General features: G+C 35.2%; 1 protein-coding gene across 5 annotated transcripts in view; it reads left to right on the forward strand.

The window, feature by feature from the left end:
• The window catches only part of ENTREP2 (endosomal transmembrane epsin interactor 2), a 93,867-nt gene that overhangs the window by 25,801 nt on the left and 45,378 nt on the right, over positions 1-22,688 (forward strand). For all 5 annotated transcript variants that reach the window (XM_085515713.1, XM_085515715.1, XM_085515712.1 and 2 more), the window contains exon 2: positions 14,583-14,639. In XM_085515713.1, the coding sequence (XP_085371839.1) occupies positions 14,583-14,639 (57 nt within the window). The remainder of the gene's footprint in view (positions 1-14,582; positions 14,640-22,688) is intronic.

A 22,688-nucleotide genomic window follows, 5' to 3' on the forward strand; every position in this document is an offset into this window, starting at 1 on the left:
TTTACATGCTGAGCATACACATTATGTGTGAAGCTCTTATGTGTGTGTTCTGAGTGTCAGAGATTGGCCAATATCAGATTATGCTAGAGCATGTGAGAGACTAGGAGAGTTTCATCTCTGGAATTCTAGTCTAGGTTGTGTGTATAATTTCAGATGTGTAAAGTCTGTTTTGAGCTGGGATCTGTTGGCTACTACATATAGAAAACCTTACTGAAATGTAAGCTGTGGAAATTTTAGGAAATTAGTCATCTTGTGTTTTCAGAATATTTAATAATGGAAGAGAAATAGCACAGACCATAAAATGTTGTAAGACACTATTACTACAGCTTTAAAATAGGGAGCCCGCTTTTCAAAGGGGTTAGAGTTGATGATCTGTAGAGTTCCCTTCCAACCATACAATGCTGTGATTCTTTGATTTTGTGATTTACAGACTATCAGAATGCTATTCCCTCTCCTTCCCACCAGCTTGCTTGATATTTTTGCATTGTTTTATTGTGTTTTTTTAAACCAAACCCAAAATCTGCTAATTTTATTTTTAGATTGCCACAGTTCTGCATTTCCTTTGGTTTTGCCATGGTATGTTTTCAGGAACACTACATAGGGTATAATGTATTACAGATTACCCTGTGGAGAATCTTTTTCCTAGTTAAGATATCATTATCTGTTATACCCACTGTCCAGATTCTTGAACCACTACATGCAGGTTGTGTTCCTAGAACTCAATAGCAAGAGCTTGGGAGAATATTTGTTGATAGCACTGGAGTGTTAAGGCTGAATTTCTTCGAGCTGGCTGCAAGCTGGGAGTTTGAGGTCAACTCAGCATGTAAATTCCACTTAGCAGTTAGAGAAGTGTGCTTCAGTACGGCCCTTTGTCTTGAAAGGCCAATTCTGTCTGTTCAGTGCTTTTGATACCTGAAAACTTTGTCAGGATATGTATTGCCGTCATTGCTTTCCCATCAAATATATTGCTGTACACAAAGAAATGCCCTTGGACAGAGCACCTCTAATGAGTTTAATCTCTTAGCATTCTGCAGTTTAAAAGTAAAGATTTCTTTTCTGTGTTGGTAACTGTTGACAGTTATTTTTTTTTCCTCTAGTGAGAAAATACTTTTAGAAACAGATTTTACAATAGAAGTTGCCACCCCTTTCTGTTATAAACTTGACCTTATTAAGAGGAAGGGCATGTTTTGAAGAGACAGCTGATGCTTATCTCCTGGAATACCATCCTATTACATTTTTTTATTGGAGAGCTAATTGTCAAAAACATCTGATTTAGGAGTTTAAAAGTCTAAGTTACTTTTGAAATACAAGTTGAAGTTGTCAGAGTCTTATTAAAAATCTGAACATCTTATGTTCCTGCCTTGCTTGACTTTTTTTTTTGTATGCTGAATGTCTATGCATGTAAAATACAATGCTGCTAAGATTCCTTGCAAATAATTTTTAGTCAGCCTTTCTTATTTTCATTTTAACCTGTTCTAATGAATAAAATGTTTAAAAATTGAAGTAGGGACATACTTTCTTCATACTTTCTTTTATGAAAGTCAGCATTGTTACTCTTTTGTTGAGTCTATGATCGGCCAAGCTGCAGTAACACAAGCATTGGATGAGGGAATCGTACTGGGGTGAGAAATCAGAAATGAAGTTATTGTGATTTCTGAGGAGATACTTAAGGTGTTTTAAAATATCTGTCACTGAGTTCTCAAGAGAGTTAAACAAGTCACATTAGAATAGGGAAGTGAAAAAAGGTAGATGAAGCCATCCTAACCTAATCTAAATCATTTCTGTTCCTAGTTTGTCTGAATCACTATTATGATGATACAAATGCTGTTTCATTATGGCAAAAAAAAAACAAAAACCAAAAAAACAAAAAAAAACCCAACCACTTACAGGATGGGAAAGAGAATTCTTGAAGCTCTATTGATTTCATTGTGATTAAGGCATGTACACGCTAAGTATTTCTCCAGAAGAATTTATTACACTTCTAAATAATATGCAGGCTGCAAATATGACATGCAAGAATTTGTGTTGCTTAAATAAGCTGAATTGAAGGTACATTTTATATTACAGTGAGAATGTAACACTGATCAGCCTAAAGCAGGTGTTTCCAACATGTGGCACAAGGCAGTGCCATATGCAGCCCAGCCTGCAGCCACTGTCTGTCCCATGCCATCATGGTGGCAGCTCTTCCCCACCAGTACGCAATCAGCATTGCATGGGCTGAAACGAGGACGTGGGGAGGGTACTGTGCAGTGCTACCACTGAATCATGTCCCCAAGTGCCCCATCTACTTGTCTTTTAAGTACCTCAAGGGAACAATAGTGTGCACATGGCTGCGACAGCTCTGGTTTGGGTAAGAACAAGACTGTCTATGGGATAGTTGTAATTTCATAAGTATTTTTAATTTTATTTAAAAATAAGTTTTAGCCCTGCTAGAAGCACTCTCGGGCCCCACACCTCTCTGCTCAAATGTCAGCGTCAGAGGGAATGGAACAAGTGATGCAATACCACTGGTGTGAGTGAAGGTGCCATGGTGAAAGCTGATGGATACTGGCACCGAGACAGGGAAGACAGCACATTCTATGTACTGTTTGTCTCCCCACACATGATGATCCAGCATGGCTTCAGAGCTGGTGCTGTGCACAAAGAGCTTCTGTCTAATGATTCTGTGCCCATGTGTTTTGGTATTGTTTATGATAAATCATCAGTTGCTGTTCAGATGTGTGGTACTGTGCATCAGCAATCAATGTGAAGCTGTTGCACAATAAAAAGAACTCTGTGCTTCTAGGATTTTCTCTTTTCCCCGCTTCCCACTTACACACACAATGGCTGTGGGTTTTGATTTTGGGAGGTTGTGCTTTATTCAGTGCTTGTGCTAGCACTGCCCAAATACTTCATTTATGTAAAATTACTGAAATATTGTATTGCATGCTGCAGAAGTCTGTTGCGGGCTGACATCTAAAAAGCCTCTATTACAATTAGACTTGGATCATTTATTTATTGTTATAGCTACTATTTTTTCACCTGTTCTTAATATTTAGCTTAAGTTTTGGTGGCATGTAACATATCATATTGCATCATAAGACAACGAAACTTCTGCAAAGCAGTTCTGGCGTTTTGAGCTCTAAGTGCATGTCAGCACGCTGCCAAAGAGCTTGATGCGAAAACAACTCTCAGCTAGATTTTTCCAATAATGTGCATTCTCTTCAGTGAGCTTGATGGCTTTCATCACAAAATGGAATGCCATAGCTCATTTTTCTTGCGGTGGCATTGTTGATGCTCAGGGGTGGTTTGACCGTGTTGTTGGAATGATATACGCTGTTCTACTTCCAAGTTCTTTGTTGTTTCTTTCTAATTTGAAATAGATTTTCATAAAAGTCACAGGAGTTGTCACGCAATAGACTTCCTATGCTTTGTATTTAGCATGCCTAAAATAATGTATTTCAAGTCTTAAATAGTAATTAATCAGAACTAAGAATAGAATACTTGAGAGTGTTAGTTCTAAATGCCTTGCATCATTCTTCAGGCTGTTTGTGCCGGCATTGCAGTTTGCTATAGACAGCCTATGTCAGGAGGTGCAGTGCACCTTGCTGTGCTGCCCTCTGAGCAAGGAGAGGCTGCACGGCACCAGCTCCTGTGCCAGCACTGCCATTCTGTGGCACCCAGGGTGGAGAGGCCCAGGTGGAGGAACTGATCCCAGATCTTGTATGTTTGAGACTGTTTGATTTGGGAGTAGATGAAGAAGAACATTCTCAGTGTAGATATACCCAATCTAACATTTGTCTTTTGTAAAGGTAAGGCTATGTATCTGTGCTGAGTGAGTTTCATGTCAGTGGGGTAGTGTGAAACTTGGTGTTGTATTCTATGGAAAAGAGATATTTTTACTTAATGAAGTAAGGACTAGTATACTAGATAGTCTTCCAGTGCTGCCAGTAAAAAGTACGCAGCAAACCAGAATGACTTGGATTGCTCTTGGGTTGTGCAGGTTAGTTTAGTTAAAAATAAATTAAAAAAAAATCTTTGCTCTTAGTGGAGCCATGTACTGTGTGATGGGTTTGCTTTTTTACAGCATAATTTTTCATATTCAGTAAGCGTGATATGAGGTCACATGCTATTTTTAGCATGGGATTTTTCAAAATGACAAACTGATGTTTTCATTCCCTGCAATTTTAATTGAAAGTGCATTTGCTGTGCCTTCAGAAAAACAATTAAATAATAAGTAGTGAAATATTCTGTGGATACTTGCATGAAGTAAAACCCTGCATCTAGAATTTATTTTGCTGTACTGCTTTATGAAAGATGAGGGCTTCAGATGGCACAAAACCTTAGGCTGATCTTTTTATGATTTCTGAAATTAATTGCACTGTCTCTGCTGTAATCCTCTTCGTTCTGCCAGAGGTCAGGTGCTTTTTGTGGTCTTTACCGAGGATTACTGTGACAGGTCTGATATGTCTATCTCCCAAACATCTTTGCGTGCTACATGTCCTATGCTCAGAAGAAGTCTTAGTTGCGGTAATAGGGATGGGTGAACAGAAAAACCAAAAACCTTAAAGATTGACCAGTCACACAAAACTTTACCAACTATAAAGGTCAAATTTAATGAGTAGCTAAATTTGACCCTTCTCATCCTTCTCATCTTTCTTGATTAGCAATTTGGAAGAAACAGTCTAGTTACATATACAGGTGTGCTTGAGAACACATGCATGACCGTGAAATAGAAGGATTTTATTACTAAGTTGTTCTTAAAGGTTACTGGTAATTATCATTATTTATATATATCTATACATATATTATAGACATAAATATGCTAGTGTATTTGAAACAAACAGCTCATTATGATACTTGAAAGCAGGGAACATTAATGGAATGCACTGAGAATATTGTGTTTCTGGTTTCTCTCTGACTATTTCTACATGCACATGTACAGGGGAGGGAGGCATAAAAAGTGGAAAGGGAAAATGAAAAATATTTTCAGTGAGGCTGCTTTGAAAAGGAAGATGAAATGAAAGTGCAGGTTGGAGTTGGTGTATTTCAGGAGACATTTCTATAGAGTTGAAAGGAACCTGCCAAATAGAGGAGGTGTAGGCAGCGTGCAGGGTGTTCTGATGAAAAACTGAATTGGAAGATTGAGGTTTTGATCTTCAACCAATTAATGGGAGGTGAAAGTAATTTTTACTGCATTTCTTAAAACATCTCTAGAAAGCAAGAGAGAAATAATGATGCCTTTTGCAAAAGCGTTTTGCTGACCTGGGAGGGTGTGTTTTCAATGGGCTGACGGAACGTGGAACTTGTTGAAATCTGCACCTCCAGATACTCAATTCCAGTACCCTGCAAAGTTTGCTGTAGCTGTTGTAAAATGTATGAAGCTCAGTTTGAAGCAGAGGTGTCCCTGCTTTTTTATTTTTATTTTTTCCCACTCTGAAGGGAAAGTGTCCAAGCATTTTTACAACCCAACCAAGCAGTGTAGCAGCTGACACAAATGGGAAATGTCTGGGCAGTCAGGCCACTGCATAGAGAGGTGCAGGTTTTTCATTACTGTCTTTAGGAGGTAGTTGAGGTACATTAGGCAGCATATGGAGGTGAGAGCTGAAGTGCTGCTGACTGGGAACTGTTAGTAAATATTGAGCATAAGGCTCTAAACCATTGGTTTTACATATTCTGTAGCTTTGAATGAATCCTTAAAAATATAGCTGCTCAGCCTATGTAGTTAGTCTGCACATAGAGGTTCGAAACACAAGGAGGTTGGTAATACTTAACACGTTAAGGTGTTTCCCTAGCTTCAGGGAGAGTGTGTGAATTTGTATTTTTAAATCATGTTATGCTGCAGTTGATTCTCTGTTATCCTGTCAGGGAGGAAGGTTTAAATACTGTATAGACATCATGCTAGTGTTCTTGCTACTACCATTGAAAGTATTTCATGCTTTGCTGTATTTTATGTAACAGCTTAACCTTGAGATGCGTGTTGAGTTCCTGATACTCAAAAAGACTTCTTATTGTTAATATGTAACTTAGTAGCAATTATAGTTGCTTTTTTTCCAAAAACAGAAATTTTAAGTTTGAACAAGAGAAATGCTGGGATTCAGATATACTTGCTCAGCTAATTAACACTAATAAGTTAACTTGATTAGACATTCTAAAATAGTGAGATCCTTTGAGACAAATAACTGAAGAACTTTATGTTTGTAATTGGATATAATGTAAAAGACGTGAAATCTGTCTTTATAACCCTCAGTGTGTTTGGAAGACATGATGATGTTAAACCCGTGCTTATATTAACTCATCCATCCTTCCTCTCCCTTTATATATTGATTGATTTATTTGGGCATGTGCTATGTTTTTGAGTGATTAGAAACATAGGTTCACATGATCCAGAGAACCAGAGGACTAGAGTTTCATGTGTGCTAGAGATGTGTAGAAGCAAGTTTGTCTGTATTTGGAAGCTCTTCTGAGTATGAGGCAAAGAAAATACTGTTATTCTTGATGTTTAGATTGCTTTACAGTGCAGCTCAGGTTTCATCCCTAGAGGAATTGTGTCAGTAATTGAAAGAGCCATCTTCTCATTTCACTTATCTAAAGCAATTTCAGTCTTCATTCGTATAATTGTTGGCAGAGCCCACCAGCAAAAATCTGATTAGTGTTTTCCTAATGCTACTGGAAAACAACGTTTCTGGAATAATGTTCTGTACTGAGTTGATGATACAAGTCAAGATTGGTGTGAAAATAGACTAGGAAAATGCCTGAAGAAATTTATCACAATATTTTCTTTGTCACAGCAGCATAATGGATGTCATTATTCTCTTTGTAACTGAAACATAAAATGAGAATTTTGGAAGTGATGTCCTCATCACTGGGTAAGATCTTAGAAACTGCCTTTGTAGTGAAAAAAACATGGAATCTTTTCTTTGTTCGTTTTCAGGCCTTGAAGAAATTTTACTACAATAAAATTACAGAGAATGTAATATCTACCAATATTTTTCAAAAGGAAATTCAGTAGTTGTGTTTTTTTGGATGGCAGGTGTGGAAGGGAGGAGGTTTTTTGTTCTCACAGCAGTCATCATTGTTATCCATTGTCTGGACTGCACATTAAAAGTCAAGGAGATATTCAGATGAGAAAGCACTGTGCAATGCATACATACAAATAATGGTCGATTTATAATTTCACTTATTGTTGTTGTTGTTATTTTTGTTCTCTGCACTTTAATTAAGCTTTGGGTTGCTACCTCAGTAGGACCTGCCTGCTTCAAAGGATCAATAAGCCATCTGGTGTTAATGTGAGCTGTTGTAGAGATGTTGGATTGCATGTATAGACAGACATTTATCCTTTTTTTTTCCAAGTCCATTATTTTAAAAATAATTAGTTATTTCTTCTTTCATTTTGAAAATCATAAGGCATATGGAGACTGGTCATGCAGAAGCAGTAGTGGTGGTGATATTCAATGGTAACAGTGCTCTGTGATTCATTCATAAGTCATTCTAGAGGATGGAGATCACACACTGTCTGTGGGGATCCTGATTTAAATGTTAAAGGGTTGTCCAAAACTGCAATTGTCACAAAAGCTTCTTAGGTACTCTCTTACATTATCTCAATGGATCTTATTTTGATTTCAAGCTTTTCAACTGTGAAATGGCGTGAATTGAAGTAAATCTTCAGTCCTCTGTTTGCTTCAGATTTGTTTATAGACCTAATAAATTTTAAAACCTGAAGGACTACTTGCAAACTGCTTTGCTTCCTTTCAGTTTAAATATTTTTATTCCGATGGCTGTCCACATTAAACTCATTAAATATATCATGGGACATTTAAAATAGTGCAACTGCATGTTCAGTGAATGTTTCAATAAAAATCAGGTTAGAATTAAGATGTGTTATGAGTCCTTGATATTTAATCTCTGTGTTTACCTAATCCCTGTCCACAGTTTTCCAATACAGTTTGCATTTTGTAGTAATGTTGAATGCAACATATGAGTTGCTTAGAAGAATAATAAATGCAGAGAATATAGACATTATGTTCATAATTGGAAAATATATTTCTGAATAATACATCTGTCTGCTTCCAGACCTTGGTTTTCTCTTTATTTGGAAGGAGTAAATATTTTTTTTATCTTTTTTTCTACATATTATCTAGCGAGTGTACTGCAATTTTATAATCTTTGTTTATTCAGTAAATAAACTATAGATGTGAAACAAGCAGGTTTTGATGGGTATGGAGTATATTCCACAGGAAAAGAAAAATGAAACAACGAAGCCCACCCTGGAGCTTAAAATGAGATCAAAATTGCATGCTCTGAATGCATTCAGGTAGCTGTGTCAATATGTAGGTAATCTTACTGTCCTGTTCATGTGGGCCACCAAGGGATTTTCTCTGCTCCTGTTTCCATGGTAATTAGAATTAGATTAGTTTTAGGTTCACAGTGGGCAAATGAGATGAAGCTGTGGTGCAGTATTTGTTAGTCTGGAACATATTGAGTGTTTTTAGAAATTAGCTCAAAGCAACGCTGAAATGGTTGCTATTGTTTTAGTTGTATTTATCATGCACAGTAAAGATCTTCTGCTTCAGAGTATGCTATCTGGTGGTATTTGTGTTCCTTGTTTTCACTGTACTGTAGTCTTTAAAGGATGCCTGGATTCTAGTGATAAAATGCGTGCTAAAGAGGGAATTTGCATAAGTGCACAACTATCTATATTGACTGTTTTCAAGAATCTTTAGCCTATGACTGATTTTATTTATTTATTTATTTATTTTATTTTTTTAAGCATTATGCACATGTGGCAGTATGGTGTGATTTTTAGCAGTATCTACTGTTTATGACAACTTTTTTTGAAAGGCCATTCCAAAATCATTCTGCTGTTCTGCAGTTTTCAGGAATGTATGCGTGTATGTATATGCATATAGAAATCTGAGTGATTATTTTCTTCTGATAATTTTTAATACATTTCCACCACCCTCATCCCAAGGACTTCTTTACCTTTGCTGCTTTCTAAGAATAATATTTCTGGTAGATACTTTTAGGAGTAAATACCTCCTCTTAGCTAAGTCCCATGCTGTTCCAGATCTCTCTCCTATAACTTGAATTTCACTTACCATCATTTTACTCGAATGGATCACAGTCGCTGCAGTGAATGCTCCTGGTACTAATGTGTCACTTCTGAAGCCTTGGAGTATGTGGTATTTGTGACTTAGCCCCTATAATTCCATAACTTATCCCTTTGGAAAAGATTGAAATGTGTCAATCGTTAGAAAATTCTTTTTAGTATCTAGCTGAAATTTCTTCTAGTATGAATGAAAGTCAATTATTTCTTGTTCAACACTTAATATACTTGAGAAGTAGTTGACTGTTCTCTTCTGATCTATCTTGTATATTTTTGAAACTTACTGTATTCCATCTCAGTCTCCTGTGCAATCAGTGTTCTTTAACACCTTGTAGCCTATTCTTTAAAAAGATGTAAACAAAACAGGAGTTCCATTCCAAATGTGAGGAATGTCTGCAGAGTGACGACAAAATGACGTTTTAAAGTACATATCTTTATTTTGCATAAGACATCCCTGTCAAAACTAAGTTTTAGCCCTAAGGTCTCTGATTTTTCAGAGAAAATAAATAGAAAATAGGAAAATTCTACTAAGTGTTTAAAAAATGTTAGGAGATAATGATACAGAAACTTACAATAACTTAGAAAGTTTGTTCTTTGTGCTCCACTTCCAGCACAGCACATTAAATGCATTAACAGTATATTAACATACCCTTGGATTTACTGTGAAATGTTGGTACTGATGTTTGATGTCCTTAATGTCTTATAAGGAAAAGAGAAAATGGAATCTGAGTCTCAGAAAGTGTTAAGTCCCAAAACTGTGAAGAGGAGTGACTTATGGTTCCTTAACTGCGTCTGAACTCATGTTATTAAGATCAATTAAAGGCGACTGACAGCTGTATACACTTTTCCTCATTTGTAAAAGTATTCCCTTCTTTGACACCTCTTACGTTACTATTCTGCATACCAGCTTGACAAATTAAATTTTAAAGTTAAGCCTTTCTTCAAGTGTGACAAGTAATATTTTTGCAATCTAGTTTTGTAATCTAGATTGAGATGAAAATTGATGACTTTTGTTGTAATTGTGCCTGCTTCATGTTCTTCCAAATACTGGCTTCTTCACAGTGGCACATTGAGGGATAAGAGACAAATGGGCATCAGTTGAAACAGAAGAGTTTTAGACTGCTTATGTGGAGAAAGAAATTTCCCCATGTTGATAGAGATTGTATTGGCAGGTCCTGGAGTAGACATTCAGACAGTCTGTATGCTTTCACATACAGGTTCACAAAACATGCATTTTTGTAAAGGTGTATGTATACATCTGTAACATCTATCTATGGCCCTTGTTATATTTATTGGAAATCACAGACAAATAATTAATTCAAATTTCTCTTACGTACTTCAGTCTAGAGTTGTTTAGGTTGGAAAAAACAATTAAGATAATAAAGTCTCACCATTAGCCTAGCACTACCAAATAACTAAACCATGCCCCTGAGTGCCACATCCTCACATCTTTTGAATACCTCTAGGGATGTAGACTTCCTCACCTCCCTAGGCAGCCTGCTCCAATGCCTTTCCAGCCTTTCTGTGAAGGAATTCTTTCCAATGTCCAATCTAAACCCTGGCATAGTTTGAGGTCATTTCATTTCTACCTGTCACCTGAGAAAACTAACATCATCACTGCAGCCTCCTTCTAGGTAGGTGTGGAAAGTGGTGAGCACTCCCTTCAACCTTCACCAGACCAGACAACTCCAGTTCCCTTGGCTGTTCCTCATATGTTTCATTTTCTAGCCCCATCTCCATCTTTGTTTCTGTTTTCCTATTGTGGCTCAGGATCTATCCTATAGTGAGGGGCCCTAAACTAAACACAGTTTCCAGGGTGCATTACATTGTGTAAAATCATGTTTATTTTTCATAGCTCCTTTAAAAAGAGTTCTGGCTTTTTATTTTAAAATATTAAATCTATTCATTAAATCGTGGATGTTTATGTATTTTTAAATATAATTAGATTGCCCTCAGTGTTTTCTTTATATCCAGTGCTATGCTGCATAATTTTGGCGTATTGTTTTAAAAATACTTTCATTTGTTTGTAGGTAAAGCTTTTTTATTAATGAGCCTTTTGAATGAAGAAAACCACAACACATTCTTTGCTGTTTTAGTATTCTCCTCAGTTGTTGTACTTTGTCCCATAATTAGTTCCTTTGAAACTCCATTAAGCTCTGCTTCTGCAGTTATGCCTTAATTTACTTTGGTTGCGACATTGCCTATTCTAAGTCACCTGGAAGCACTTATATATTTTCTTATGGTATGAAGCTAGATGTTATTCTGCAAAATAAAGTGATTGTAGTTTTATTGATTATACCTAACTTGTTAGACAAGTCTTTCCATTTTAATTTCAGTTGTTACTAGAGCTCATTGACGCAGTTGGGATTGGCTTCTTCTTCATCACCCTTGCAGGAATGCTCAATGCTTTTAGTAGCTTAGTTAATGTCTCTAAACTAAACATTGTGATATTTCTCTCTCTTTTTTCTCTCACTAAAAATAGTTTATTTCAACATATTTGAACTGGTGTACATTTGAATTGACATGTTATATGCATTTTGACCTGTACTTTGGGAGGAAATGAAGAAGCTGTTGATTCTGTTTATTCCAGCAATTTAGGAGCTAAAGATAGCAAATAATGGAAATTGAGGTAATGTCTGGTATTTTAGAAGAAGGCTGAGGGGGAGTTTCCTTCAGTTTTTATGAAGAATATGTATGCTTATTTTACTGGTAACCAAATCTGTTGCCTGTAGAATTTGTTCGGAGTTTACGAGCTGAGGAACTCTTAAAGTTGCAGAACAGGAGCAGATGACTTGGCATATGGCGTATTATCCTCAGCAAGAAACTAGAAATAAGGATAGGTAACAGAGCTTTGAGTTTTCTGCAGCTAATGTGCTGTATGTTGGAAAAGCGTTGCAAGATATCAAGTTGTACTTAGAAAAAAGAGAATTTGTTTTATTGAACAAATCAATGCTGAAACATCAGTAATTTTACTGTTCCATAAATTAACCTTGATAGTGTTTCATGGTATTCAGTGTGGTTTAAATTGAATTAATGTTTATATAAATATAATTTTTTTGTAGTCCAAAGAAAATGTTTAAAAGGAGGGTACCATAAAAAGAATTATGTGCAAATAACCATGGTGGAGGTAAAGACTTATAAAAACAGTGGTGTAAGATGTATCATCTGAACTGTCCCATATTCAAAGTCAGAGCTGTCTGAAAATGCTGGAAAACAAACTGTTATGGGCTTTTATTTTTTTCTTCCCCTTCCCCATTGGTTTAAATCTGTCTTTTGAAATTCATGTCCTAGAAAGTAATTTTACTTTCTGTGTTTGTCCTGCCTCTGTATGTGCATATTAAAATAAATGCATTTTCTCTGTGCATGAGCACAACTTGCATTAATGACAATGGAGTTTTTATATGTGTGTTGAAAGGCATTTGTACCTAATGTATGGGCATTTCTAATACTGCAGAAGTCAGGTCTGATATATTTTATTTTTTGCTCTGTAAATCAACACCATTGTTATAGCGAGCAGGTACACACAGCTGTACGAATTTGCAAAACCTGGCAAATGTAAGCTTTTGAACAAAATTTTAGTAGTTTGATTATATAATTATGATGCGATTGGGCATTTTCACTGTAGCTCAGCAGATAGAAGTTAGGTCCAAGACATTAGATAATGTTACATGTGGGTTCTGAAATCAAACCCATTGTCAAAGTTTAAGACCAATTTACTTTTTGGTTAAGACAGGGAGGAGGTTACATGGCAAATGAAAGAGGATTTGATAGTGTTATGTACCTAGTGTACTAAATTACTTTGACTTGTAACCCAACTTGGTGACTGAGAAATACTGATTTATTGAGTATTTTACATATCAACACAAACTCTATATTGGAAGGCTGTTTTTTGTTTTTCCTAAAGGATTTTCTGTAATAACATTGCAGTTTCAGCTGTTCCATTTGTTTATTTAAGAGCATGCTGCTGTCTAGCCTCAAGTAGAGCTAGATAACCCTGTCATTTTACCTTCTTGAGTGCAGCTTCACATTACATGATTATCAGCCAGAGACAGTTGCTATACAGCAGTCATAGGCAAATGCATCTATGTGAGCAAATTAAATTAACTTGAGAAATGGAACTCTGATTTTCTCTGCCTTGGTCAGCATCCAGAATTATGATGCATAATACAATGCTATAAGATATGCTGTAGAATACAAACCACATGTTTCTGTATGGAGACCATTTGCATAGTCATTAGATGTCCAGATCCTGGTTTTGGCTCACTTTTGCTATGCTTTCTATTTCTTCTCGCCAGTTCAATTTGTACTTGGATTCAGAACTAACATTGTAGTCTTCCTATGAAACCTTATCTGAAGTTTTTCCATAGATGCTAGATATCAAAAGATGCATCTTTCAGCATGTCTTCCTGAATAATGTTTTCAACTGCAGTAGCTGTGGATTTCATCAGGTTGCGTGTAATATGTTACAGTAAAATGCCCTCAGACCAGATGTAGTGAGAGCTTAAACTGGGCACTCCACCACACACCTTCTCTGCAGAACAACGGATCTTCCTTCCATATTCAAACCAAGCATCAGCAGACAGTTTTATTTCAAGTCTGGTTTACCAGCAAGACTGCATAGTGTTGCTTTTCTAGATGATAAATACAGATGCTTTTTAAACTATTATGCTCTACTGTTATTATAGGTGAAGGATTGCTAGTAGAGCATGATACAGTGAGAATGGTGACTTTGTGACATTTGAATTTCAGCCAACTTCAAATACCATGTCATGGGAAACAGTATTTATTAGCTCCTGGTCTTTCACCCCTTTGAATATCAAAGGTCTATAGAGAGCAGTAATGATACTACAGTTTACTATAAGCAATTGCAAGAAGATTTAATAATTATTGTATCAGCTTAGCTAAGTATAAGTGTTACTGTTAGTCAGACAGGGTAAATGACACTGCAGAGTCATGAAATAAGTACATTCCCTGGATTTTATTTACACTGAGGTTTATTATTTTTTTAATTAAATATCCTAATGGGAAGATTTCCTGATGTCTTTTTTTTCCCCACCCCTGTTGTATTTTACTCTTTCTGTTTTTACTGTAGCTGTGATGAAATACTAACAAAATTAATGATTTCTACATCTTGACCCCCTTTCTTGTGTGTTTCTCTGAGCTGATTTTTGTGGATGCTGAGAGACCATGTGAAAATTTACCCTAAGCATTTTTTCTCTGTTATTGTTGATAAAATCTGGGACTTGTTTGAAGACCTATTGTATTCTATCAGAACTAATTGGATTTGACAGTTGGATTGAAGAACAGATTAACAGTACTTCTGTTTAATTCTTACTCAGAATAAAACGAAAACATTATCTTTATAGCAGATAGTTTCCAGATAGACTCTAGAAACATGTCATGACTGAAATTCACCTTAGTACGTACCATTATAATTATTTTTAATAATGCAATTGTAAAACCCATGTCTCTGGTGACTCTGCTCTCTCTGTTGCAGGTGCTGCTGTCAGGATTGATTGGTGTTGTTTCGTGGAAGAGACCTCTTTCACTTGTGGTGAGTGCTGGCAGGACTGCAATCAGTTGTGTTATACAGACTTTGTATAAGTAGTCTAAAGGATTCTGCATAAGTAACTGCTAGACGTTTTGAATTTATTTTGACCTGTGCCTATCAAGATTAGGTTTTGGTATCTGGCTACTTTGAAATGCTATACATTGACTTTAGTAAGGGCTTTGATGGCCTACTGTGGATCGTGTGGCATCCCATTGTACTTTTGGCTGATGATGAGTTCCAGACTGGTAAACTGGAAAGAGCACCTATATACTACTGCAGTTTGTGTATTTGCTAGTATAATGTAACATTATATATGCCTCCAAACTACTATAAATGAAAAAAAGGTTTTAAAATCATTTTGTTTTTTCCACTCATTAAATAATAGTTATTAATGATGATCTTTATTTCATTCTGTAAACAGAATGCCTAGTTTCAGTTATTCTTATGTACCGCATTGAGTTTGAATGAAGATGCATCTAAAATGAATGAAATGATACTAATTTTGCTTGTATGATTTAGGAAATAATTGAGTAAGACCTCACTGTTGTTAGATTTGAAAAATATTTGTTAGTCTTTTCTAAAGCAGACAGCAATCTGAGCATAATAATTGTTACTGTTTATCAGTTAAATTTCTCCTCAAGTACAGATTCGCACTAAGTGGGAAAAGGAATTATGTGTGTGCAGTATGTTCTTTAAGGGGATACAAAGATTAATTTGGGAAAATTATTATATTTGATAAGATTGAAAAAACTAGATTTTTGGCCTACATGATTTTAGAATGCAATACAGCACTAAAAAACCCAAATAGTGATAGCTAGGTATGTATTGAGTGCTGTGGTATGTCATGTATTTCTAGTATGTATGTGTTATAGAAATTGGAACAGTTGGAAGAAATAAAATATGGTAAAGTTTTGGTTAATATTTGACAAGAACATGCACGCTCTGATAAAAATAAACTAATGTTGTTATTAATAGACATATGATTGATTGCCACTTGAAGTAATTCACATGCTTGTAAAGTCTTACAGTGAAACACCAATTAAAATGAACTGAATAATTTGATGTAGTTAAATGTTAACCCATAAATTAATGAATTCATTAACAGACACTTATAGTTTCATTTGCTGCTTACTCTTACATTTTGAAATATAAAATATAAATATAAAATATTCTTTCAATTAGAATACATTAAAATTGTATTTCCTTATTGTGTGTGGATGTAAGATTAGTCTGTGGACAACTCTCTATCCCAATACTAAGGTTAATGCTTCTTAAAATATACTTTAATGTCTTTACCATGATTATTTTCTAGTGCATTTACACATTTTCTTTGTAAATATCACATGAACAGACATTTCTATATATAAGCATTATTGTAGTAGGATAATCATTACATTACTCTGATAACCTGAGTGGATGTAGTATGTGATTGAAGTCTTCCTTTTAACACTTAATGTGCATAATTTGTGTAGAAATAAACTTAGATGAACTTGTGGTATGCATTTATACACTGAAAAAATCTCAGTATGATTAGGGTGTAAATTAGGATTACAAAAGTTTTTCATTCCACACCAAGAAAAATTACAGGTCTTTTATTTTTCACTTCTTGTATTTTCTGCATTGAACACTGATTCATTGTTACTTGCCTTCCTTTGACTGCAGTACAGTTTAAGACTGCATTTAAGGGAAAATAAGAACCTTGTAATATTTCAGAAAATGTTTTTCAGTTCCCAGCTGTCACTTCTCACTCAGATAAGTATGGAGACTTACAGTTTTAACTTAATTCTAAAACCTATTGCCTATACATTATGCTGCTTTTTATTACATCTTTCTAGATAAATATTTCTTGAAATGGATTGTTGCTGACCGTGAACTTCATTCTTTTCCATATTATTCTTATTTTTCAAATATATTTGTTATAATATCGTGATAAGTTTTCCCATCAATCTATCTTAATATGTATATCTTATGTGTGTATATATACACATGTGTATATATATATGTAAATGTTCCTGAGTATAATAGTAGTATAATATATAATTGGAAAAATCTGACAGAGATTGATATAATAGACATTAAAGTACTTGTATTATTGTTTTGTTTTACTCATACTTAGTCTTGGAGAGACTCCGGTATTCATTGTGTTTAAACAAATATGGATATCTAGTACTGCTTTTATGTTGCTGTTACAACTAGACACTGATAGAATTTGGCTTGATAATTTAAATAGAAGATCTAATGAATCATAAACATTTCGATAAACATGCATTTTTAAAGAAAGGTCATGTTCATGTGTGAAATCTTAAATGGCTGAAGGGCATGAATTGGTGATTAGTAGATACGTTGCAAACTGGACTATGGTTTGAATTAATAGGTATTAATGAAACATGCTTCCGTATTCAAAAATTTATTAATATTAATATAAAAAATAATAGTGAAATTAGAATTGCTTAGTCTGTCAGTAGTGGTCTGCATGCATCTTTACATGTAACTTAATTCTGACTTACCTAGAATGAGATGGCAGAGAATTCTTTTTAACCAGTTATTTGTATAGCAAAAAAAAAGGATATTCCAAATTACTGTCTGTTCTTTGTCTGAAAAACAATTTTCAGCTACATTATATATTCTGTGAGATTCATGTAGTTCACTTAGAAATAAAAATTAATTTATGCTTCATATGCTGATGCTAACACAGCTTCAATTAATGTATTAGCACAAAGCAGTACTAGATTGAAATCAATGTTTTTTAAATGTTTAGATGATGATGTTAATACGAGTCCAGGAAGTAAATATGGCCTTTGACAAAATGTTCATGTGTAATGTAGCAGCTTTTTTTTTTTTTTTTTCCTCTTCCCATACTATTGGATGTTGTTTTACTTGGAATTAATATTTGGAAATCTAGATTAATTACTACTTTTGTGATTCACTTATGAAAATTCCTATGTTTTGGCATTTTATTTTGTTTTTGGCATTTTAATGTTAAATTTCAAAGTTAGTTGCAGAGTTAGCTTTCAAGGCTTGCTTTAGTCCGGCTAAAGATATATATGAATTGCAGGAGTAGTAAATCTTTCTCTGACCTGGTTGAATATTGTATTTCAGTAAATTACCTAAAAAAATATAGAAATGGATACTTTTGTGTTCAAAGTAATATAAAATAATAAAGATTCTGTTCTTGGTGGTCTTCTATGTAATGCAGAGGAAGCTGTGGTGAAAAGTGGAAGTAAATAACAATTTACATAGAATTGCTGTTTATTTTCGGGTGCTTCGAAATGGAAACTATAGGCCTGTAATCTTGAAAGAGGCTTAATTTTCTGTACTTCTAGGGGAAAAAAAAAAAACAATTGGCTTTTGGTCTACCTGCTGGTTTGATAAGAGGGAGAAGCAAAAACAATTTAAACAAAGAATAAAAAGTACTTGCATAGGAAATCATGATCAGCATCTTCTGCTGTTTTGTTTGTGTTTTTGCTGTTTGTTTATATTCCCCCTAAGACTGTAAATTCTTTCTTCTCTAGTAGAAAGATGAAAACAATTGATAGAAATCCCTGCCCCCACTGCCATTTTATTGGAATGTGACAGGAAAAAAAATGACTAAAATGGAAATGACCCAGTAAAACTGTGGGCTGGGAGAAAGCAAAACAAAACTTGAGATGAAAACTGAGGCAGTGAATTCAAGATGTCTTTATAAACCGGAGGAGAACAGGTGTCACAGAGTGAAGCATCTATTTGAATGAAGATTTGGTGTCCCTTTTCACTGCTGAGCATTTCATATGACCTCTGCTTGCCTGGATCTGTCTGTCCTACCCTTTCTGCAGAGGCTTCCTGTTCGTGGGCCCAGCTGCCACCAGCCTCACCCTAGTTGGAATGTGGACTGCTCTCTGGGACATTGGTAGAATTTTAAAACACTCTAAGATAGCTTTTCCTGAAGAGCAGACAAAGCCTGCTGGGACTAACGCTTAACTCTTCTAAACAAGCACATCTCTGTTACCCTTAAGCAGCAGTCCCTTCTGCCATGTCAGCAGTTAATGCTAGCACAATACCTTGGCAATAGGGAACTGTCACAATTCCAGCATCATTGCTGCTGCTTAAACAAAGGGTATGGTGTGGGTGTTACATTTGCCTCTCTTTGGTCCATCAGTAATTCCCCTGTTCTCACACACTTTCTAAATATATCTGCTAATGGTTCTTCCATCTCATTTGCTCTTTCATTTAGAAATGTAGGCTGCAGCCCATCTGGTCCTGGACTTTTTGGCAGCTTTTGCACATTTCTAATTTCTTCAGTTCTTTCTTGGCATGAGCCTTATTTCCTCCAGTATTTCTTCCTCCTTGGGAAATTAATCTCTGCTTCTGACATCTGCCTCACTTCCTCCATAAGCACCAGAGAAGCAAATTTATTTCATTTTATTTTTAGGTATATATCTCTGTTTGCACTTTTTAGGCATTTTTAGTCTCCCTTGTTGGTCACTTTTTGTTGATATGCAGGAAATGTCACAATATTTACCCTTGCTTCTTAAATAACTATTCCTCAGGCTTGACTAGTTTTTCCACACTATAGATATTTTAGTCCCTTCCCTGTTCTTAATTTTACCATATGTAGCTTCTTATCACGTGGTCATGAGGAGAGAGAAAATTAACTACTTTTAAATCCTTGGAGTCCGTTATACCCTTATAGTTGTATCTTTTAGATGTAATTGTAATTAAATGCATTTCTGAAGATAAGTAAGAAGTGTTTGTTGAGCTGTATCAGCAAAAGAAAATTTGGGATATTTCATAGACCAGATACAGGTATTGTCACGTTAGAAGGCTGAAAAATGACGTGATCATTTTAAAGAGAACAAAATTAGACACTAGTAAAAAAAGTATCTTTTCTGTCCAGAGGGAGTAAGCAACAAAAATGGTGCTTTCAAAGTATGCCAGAGCTTTTTCTCCCTGTATGCTTGTAGCAGTACAGCACAAATTTACTTCTACCTGCAGTAGTATATTATAAAGAGGCCCATGGAAAAGCTAAGGTCCTCTAAGCTTCTGTAATTTATGGTTTGTGTATGACAGGGAGATAGATGTGAGCAGTACAGGCAGAAGATCCGGTGTAGTCCCTCAGTGCTTTTACCTGTGGGTTTACACATTTTTCTCATTGTCAATTTCAATAGCACTGTAGTACTTGAAAGCGGATTAAGGGGAAAAAGCAGTAGTCTTCTGGCTTGTTTTGCTCCCTATTCAGCTCATGTGTTTGATCATCAGGCAAACATGTCCATTAATACTATTTTCGTATTTATTCTTGTAGAACAATGTTATTTAAAAAAAGAGCATATCCACTTATTTTTGTTTGTTTCTATTTGAGTTGAAGATGAATTAAGAGAACACATTAGCTTTAGGCTGATATTCTTAATGAAAATTCAGCCCATTACAATAGTTCAGTGACTTTATTCTGTTTGAGGAGACCTGTATTTTACAGTAGTACAACAACGTGACAACAGCATATACATGATTTGAGTTTATTTATAAGCACAGAGATAAATATATTGTGAAGTTACTGCATTTCCTGATCTCTTTCCCTTCTTCCCTAACCAACGCAGTACAGAATCACTGCTTGTATTCTATTGGAAAACCAAAAGATTGGCTCTGTGTCAAGAGGACTGGTTTTCTATGGTACTTGTTCAGATGGTATAGAAATCAGCAAAGACCTGGCTGCTTACTTTCTGCTGAAATTGTCCTCGTGGATACAGTGATAAAGAAGAAATGTTATCGTTTTTCTAACACTGAAGTAAGCAGTAGGGACCAGCCTAGATGTTGTTCTCCTTTTGTTGTTCTTGCTGCCCAGATAAATTTCTACTTGCATGGGATGGAGGAACAGAAACTTAAGGCATGTTGAGTAGAGAAATGCATATAGGCCTTCTTTCCCAGTGGCGAAAGTAGAAGCATTCTGGTGTAGTAGCCTTCACTGATACCACATAACTGTTTGTTAATGAGGATAATTACATATGAATAAGTAATTGCTATTAATATTTCGGAAAGGACAGATGCAAAATATCTGTGTATTTGAACTTCGCAACCAGCTTCTCTCTAATTACGCTGCTGTCAGGGGGGCTGCTTGCATGGCCTTTTGATGCCTGTCCTTGTCAGCAAGACAGCGTGAGCTTTTATTTCCTCAGGGCATTGTGCTACAGATGTTATGGAAGGTTAATTTACACAGTGCAACATCTTGCTGGGACTTTTATTTGTTCTGAAGGTGAATTGTTGTGGCAATGTGACAGTTGCAAAAGTAATATACTGTATAAATGGAGGAGTCTGTTAATGCAGTTCACTCTCATGTAGATTTACTGAAAAATTACTGCAATATAAATCCATTATTTTTAATGTATTGATTTCAGGTTACTGATCTAGCTGGCTCTTCCATTTACATATGTAACATTTTGTTGTAAACAAAACTAATGTAGAAAAAGTTGTTTTTTAATTGAACTGTGGATAATTGTGATGGAAAATGTTTGAGATTTGAGATTATCTATTTTATTAGGTAATATAAAAAATGTAATTAATGTAATTATTTCTTTGTCAGATAATATGTTGAAAGGAGATATGTCTGAAGTAGTTGCAAGTTTTAAATCTGGTTGATATGGTCAAAATTCTATTAAAAATGAATTATGTTTTTAGGTGCTTTTGATCACAGAGGATACATGTAGAGGCAAGTATGTGTGAAATCTGCAGCATAACTCTGCAGCTTACTGAGCTGGGGAAGGAAGATGGGGGGGGGGACAAGAGGAGCAGACTATTGTGAGGATGTGAAACACAACAAAAACATTTTCTATCTACCAAACTGAATTATAATACATCTACATGCAGATGTTTGTTGTGCTGTTGATAATGGTAGGGAGATGTCAAAATTATCTGTTTGGACTAAGTTTTTAATTTTCCATTTTCCAATGAAAACATCCACTTCAGAAATCTGTGGAAAACAGCAAAAAATGAGTAGATGCTAAATTATCTAGCTTTGACAAATTTGTTTAATCAGTTTATGAGCCAAGAGCATTAGAACTTTATTACCAAATCAGACCTCCTGGTATACTTCCCTAAAAAATATTAAAAAAAACCACAGTGAATTGGTACCTCTGTAATATAGCATCACAGAAAAAACAAACGCATAGTGTTGATGTGTAGAATGTGATAGTGCTAAACTCACTTGTGTTGCAGTCCTTTAGCCATCATGATGTATGGAAAAAACCTGTATTGCCTATCTACCTATCTAAATTGCCTTCACTGCTAGTGAGTTTCTTGGGTTTATTGAATGGTACACTCTCATTATAAGATATCAGAGGGGATTAGTTTCGATACTATCAGATATTTCCCTGTCTGTGCAGGGACAAGGTCACATTTTCGATTCTGGAGATCTTCAAAAGCTATAGAAGCAGCTATTGAATCCCTACCTTTATTGTTATATACTACTGTGCAATGCCACAGGAGGAAACTGAACTACTTGTCCTTAAGTTTTGTTTTTCATTATGCAAATCCTGCTGGAAGTGCACAGTGCCTTGTTCTGCTCATGCACCATGCTCTTGGTGGCAGCTTTCAGATGATTAGTTTAAAGATGGGATGTCCTGACTCTTGGTCGGAGCCTGAGTAGTGGGTGACCATACCTTTTTCTTATAATTTAATGACAATAGCATTTATTATAACCTCCAATGATGTATTTTTTTAATTAGTAGCATATAGTAATTTTTTCATACACACATCAAATAAATAAAAAAAAAAAAAAGGAAAATATTTGCCAGTAACAGTTAATAAATTAATTGAACTATAAGTTTGTGTGGATAGAAACAAGTCAGTAAGGCCTTTAACATGGTCAATTAAAGTTGTTCATTCTAAATTTAATTTTAGGAGTCTTCATCTGGAAAGTATTTAGCTTTGAAAGTATAAATATAAGTCAGACAGCCTCATTAGACCAAGTCAAAAGGAATTGTATCTATGGGAAATGTAATTCAATTTGGTAATGTCTGGAATTTAATGGTTATATATATTTCAGGATAAAATATTATAATTTGTGTTTCTTCATGTAGAAGCATT

Source organism: Coturnix japonica, chromosome 14, assembly GCF_054131305.1.
Source record: "Coturnix japonica strain WE chromosome 14, WE-NBRP24, whole genome shotgun sequence".
Classification (NCBI taxonomy): Eukaryota; Metazoa; Chordata; class Aves; order Galliformes; family Phasianidae; genus Coturnix; species Coturnix japonica.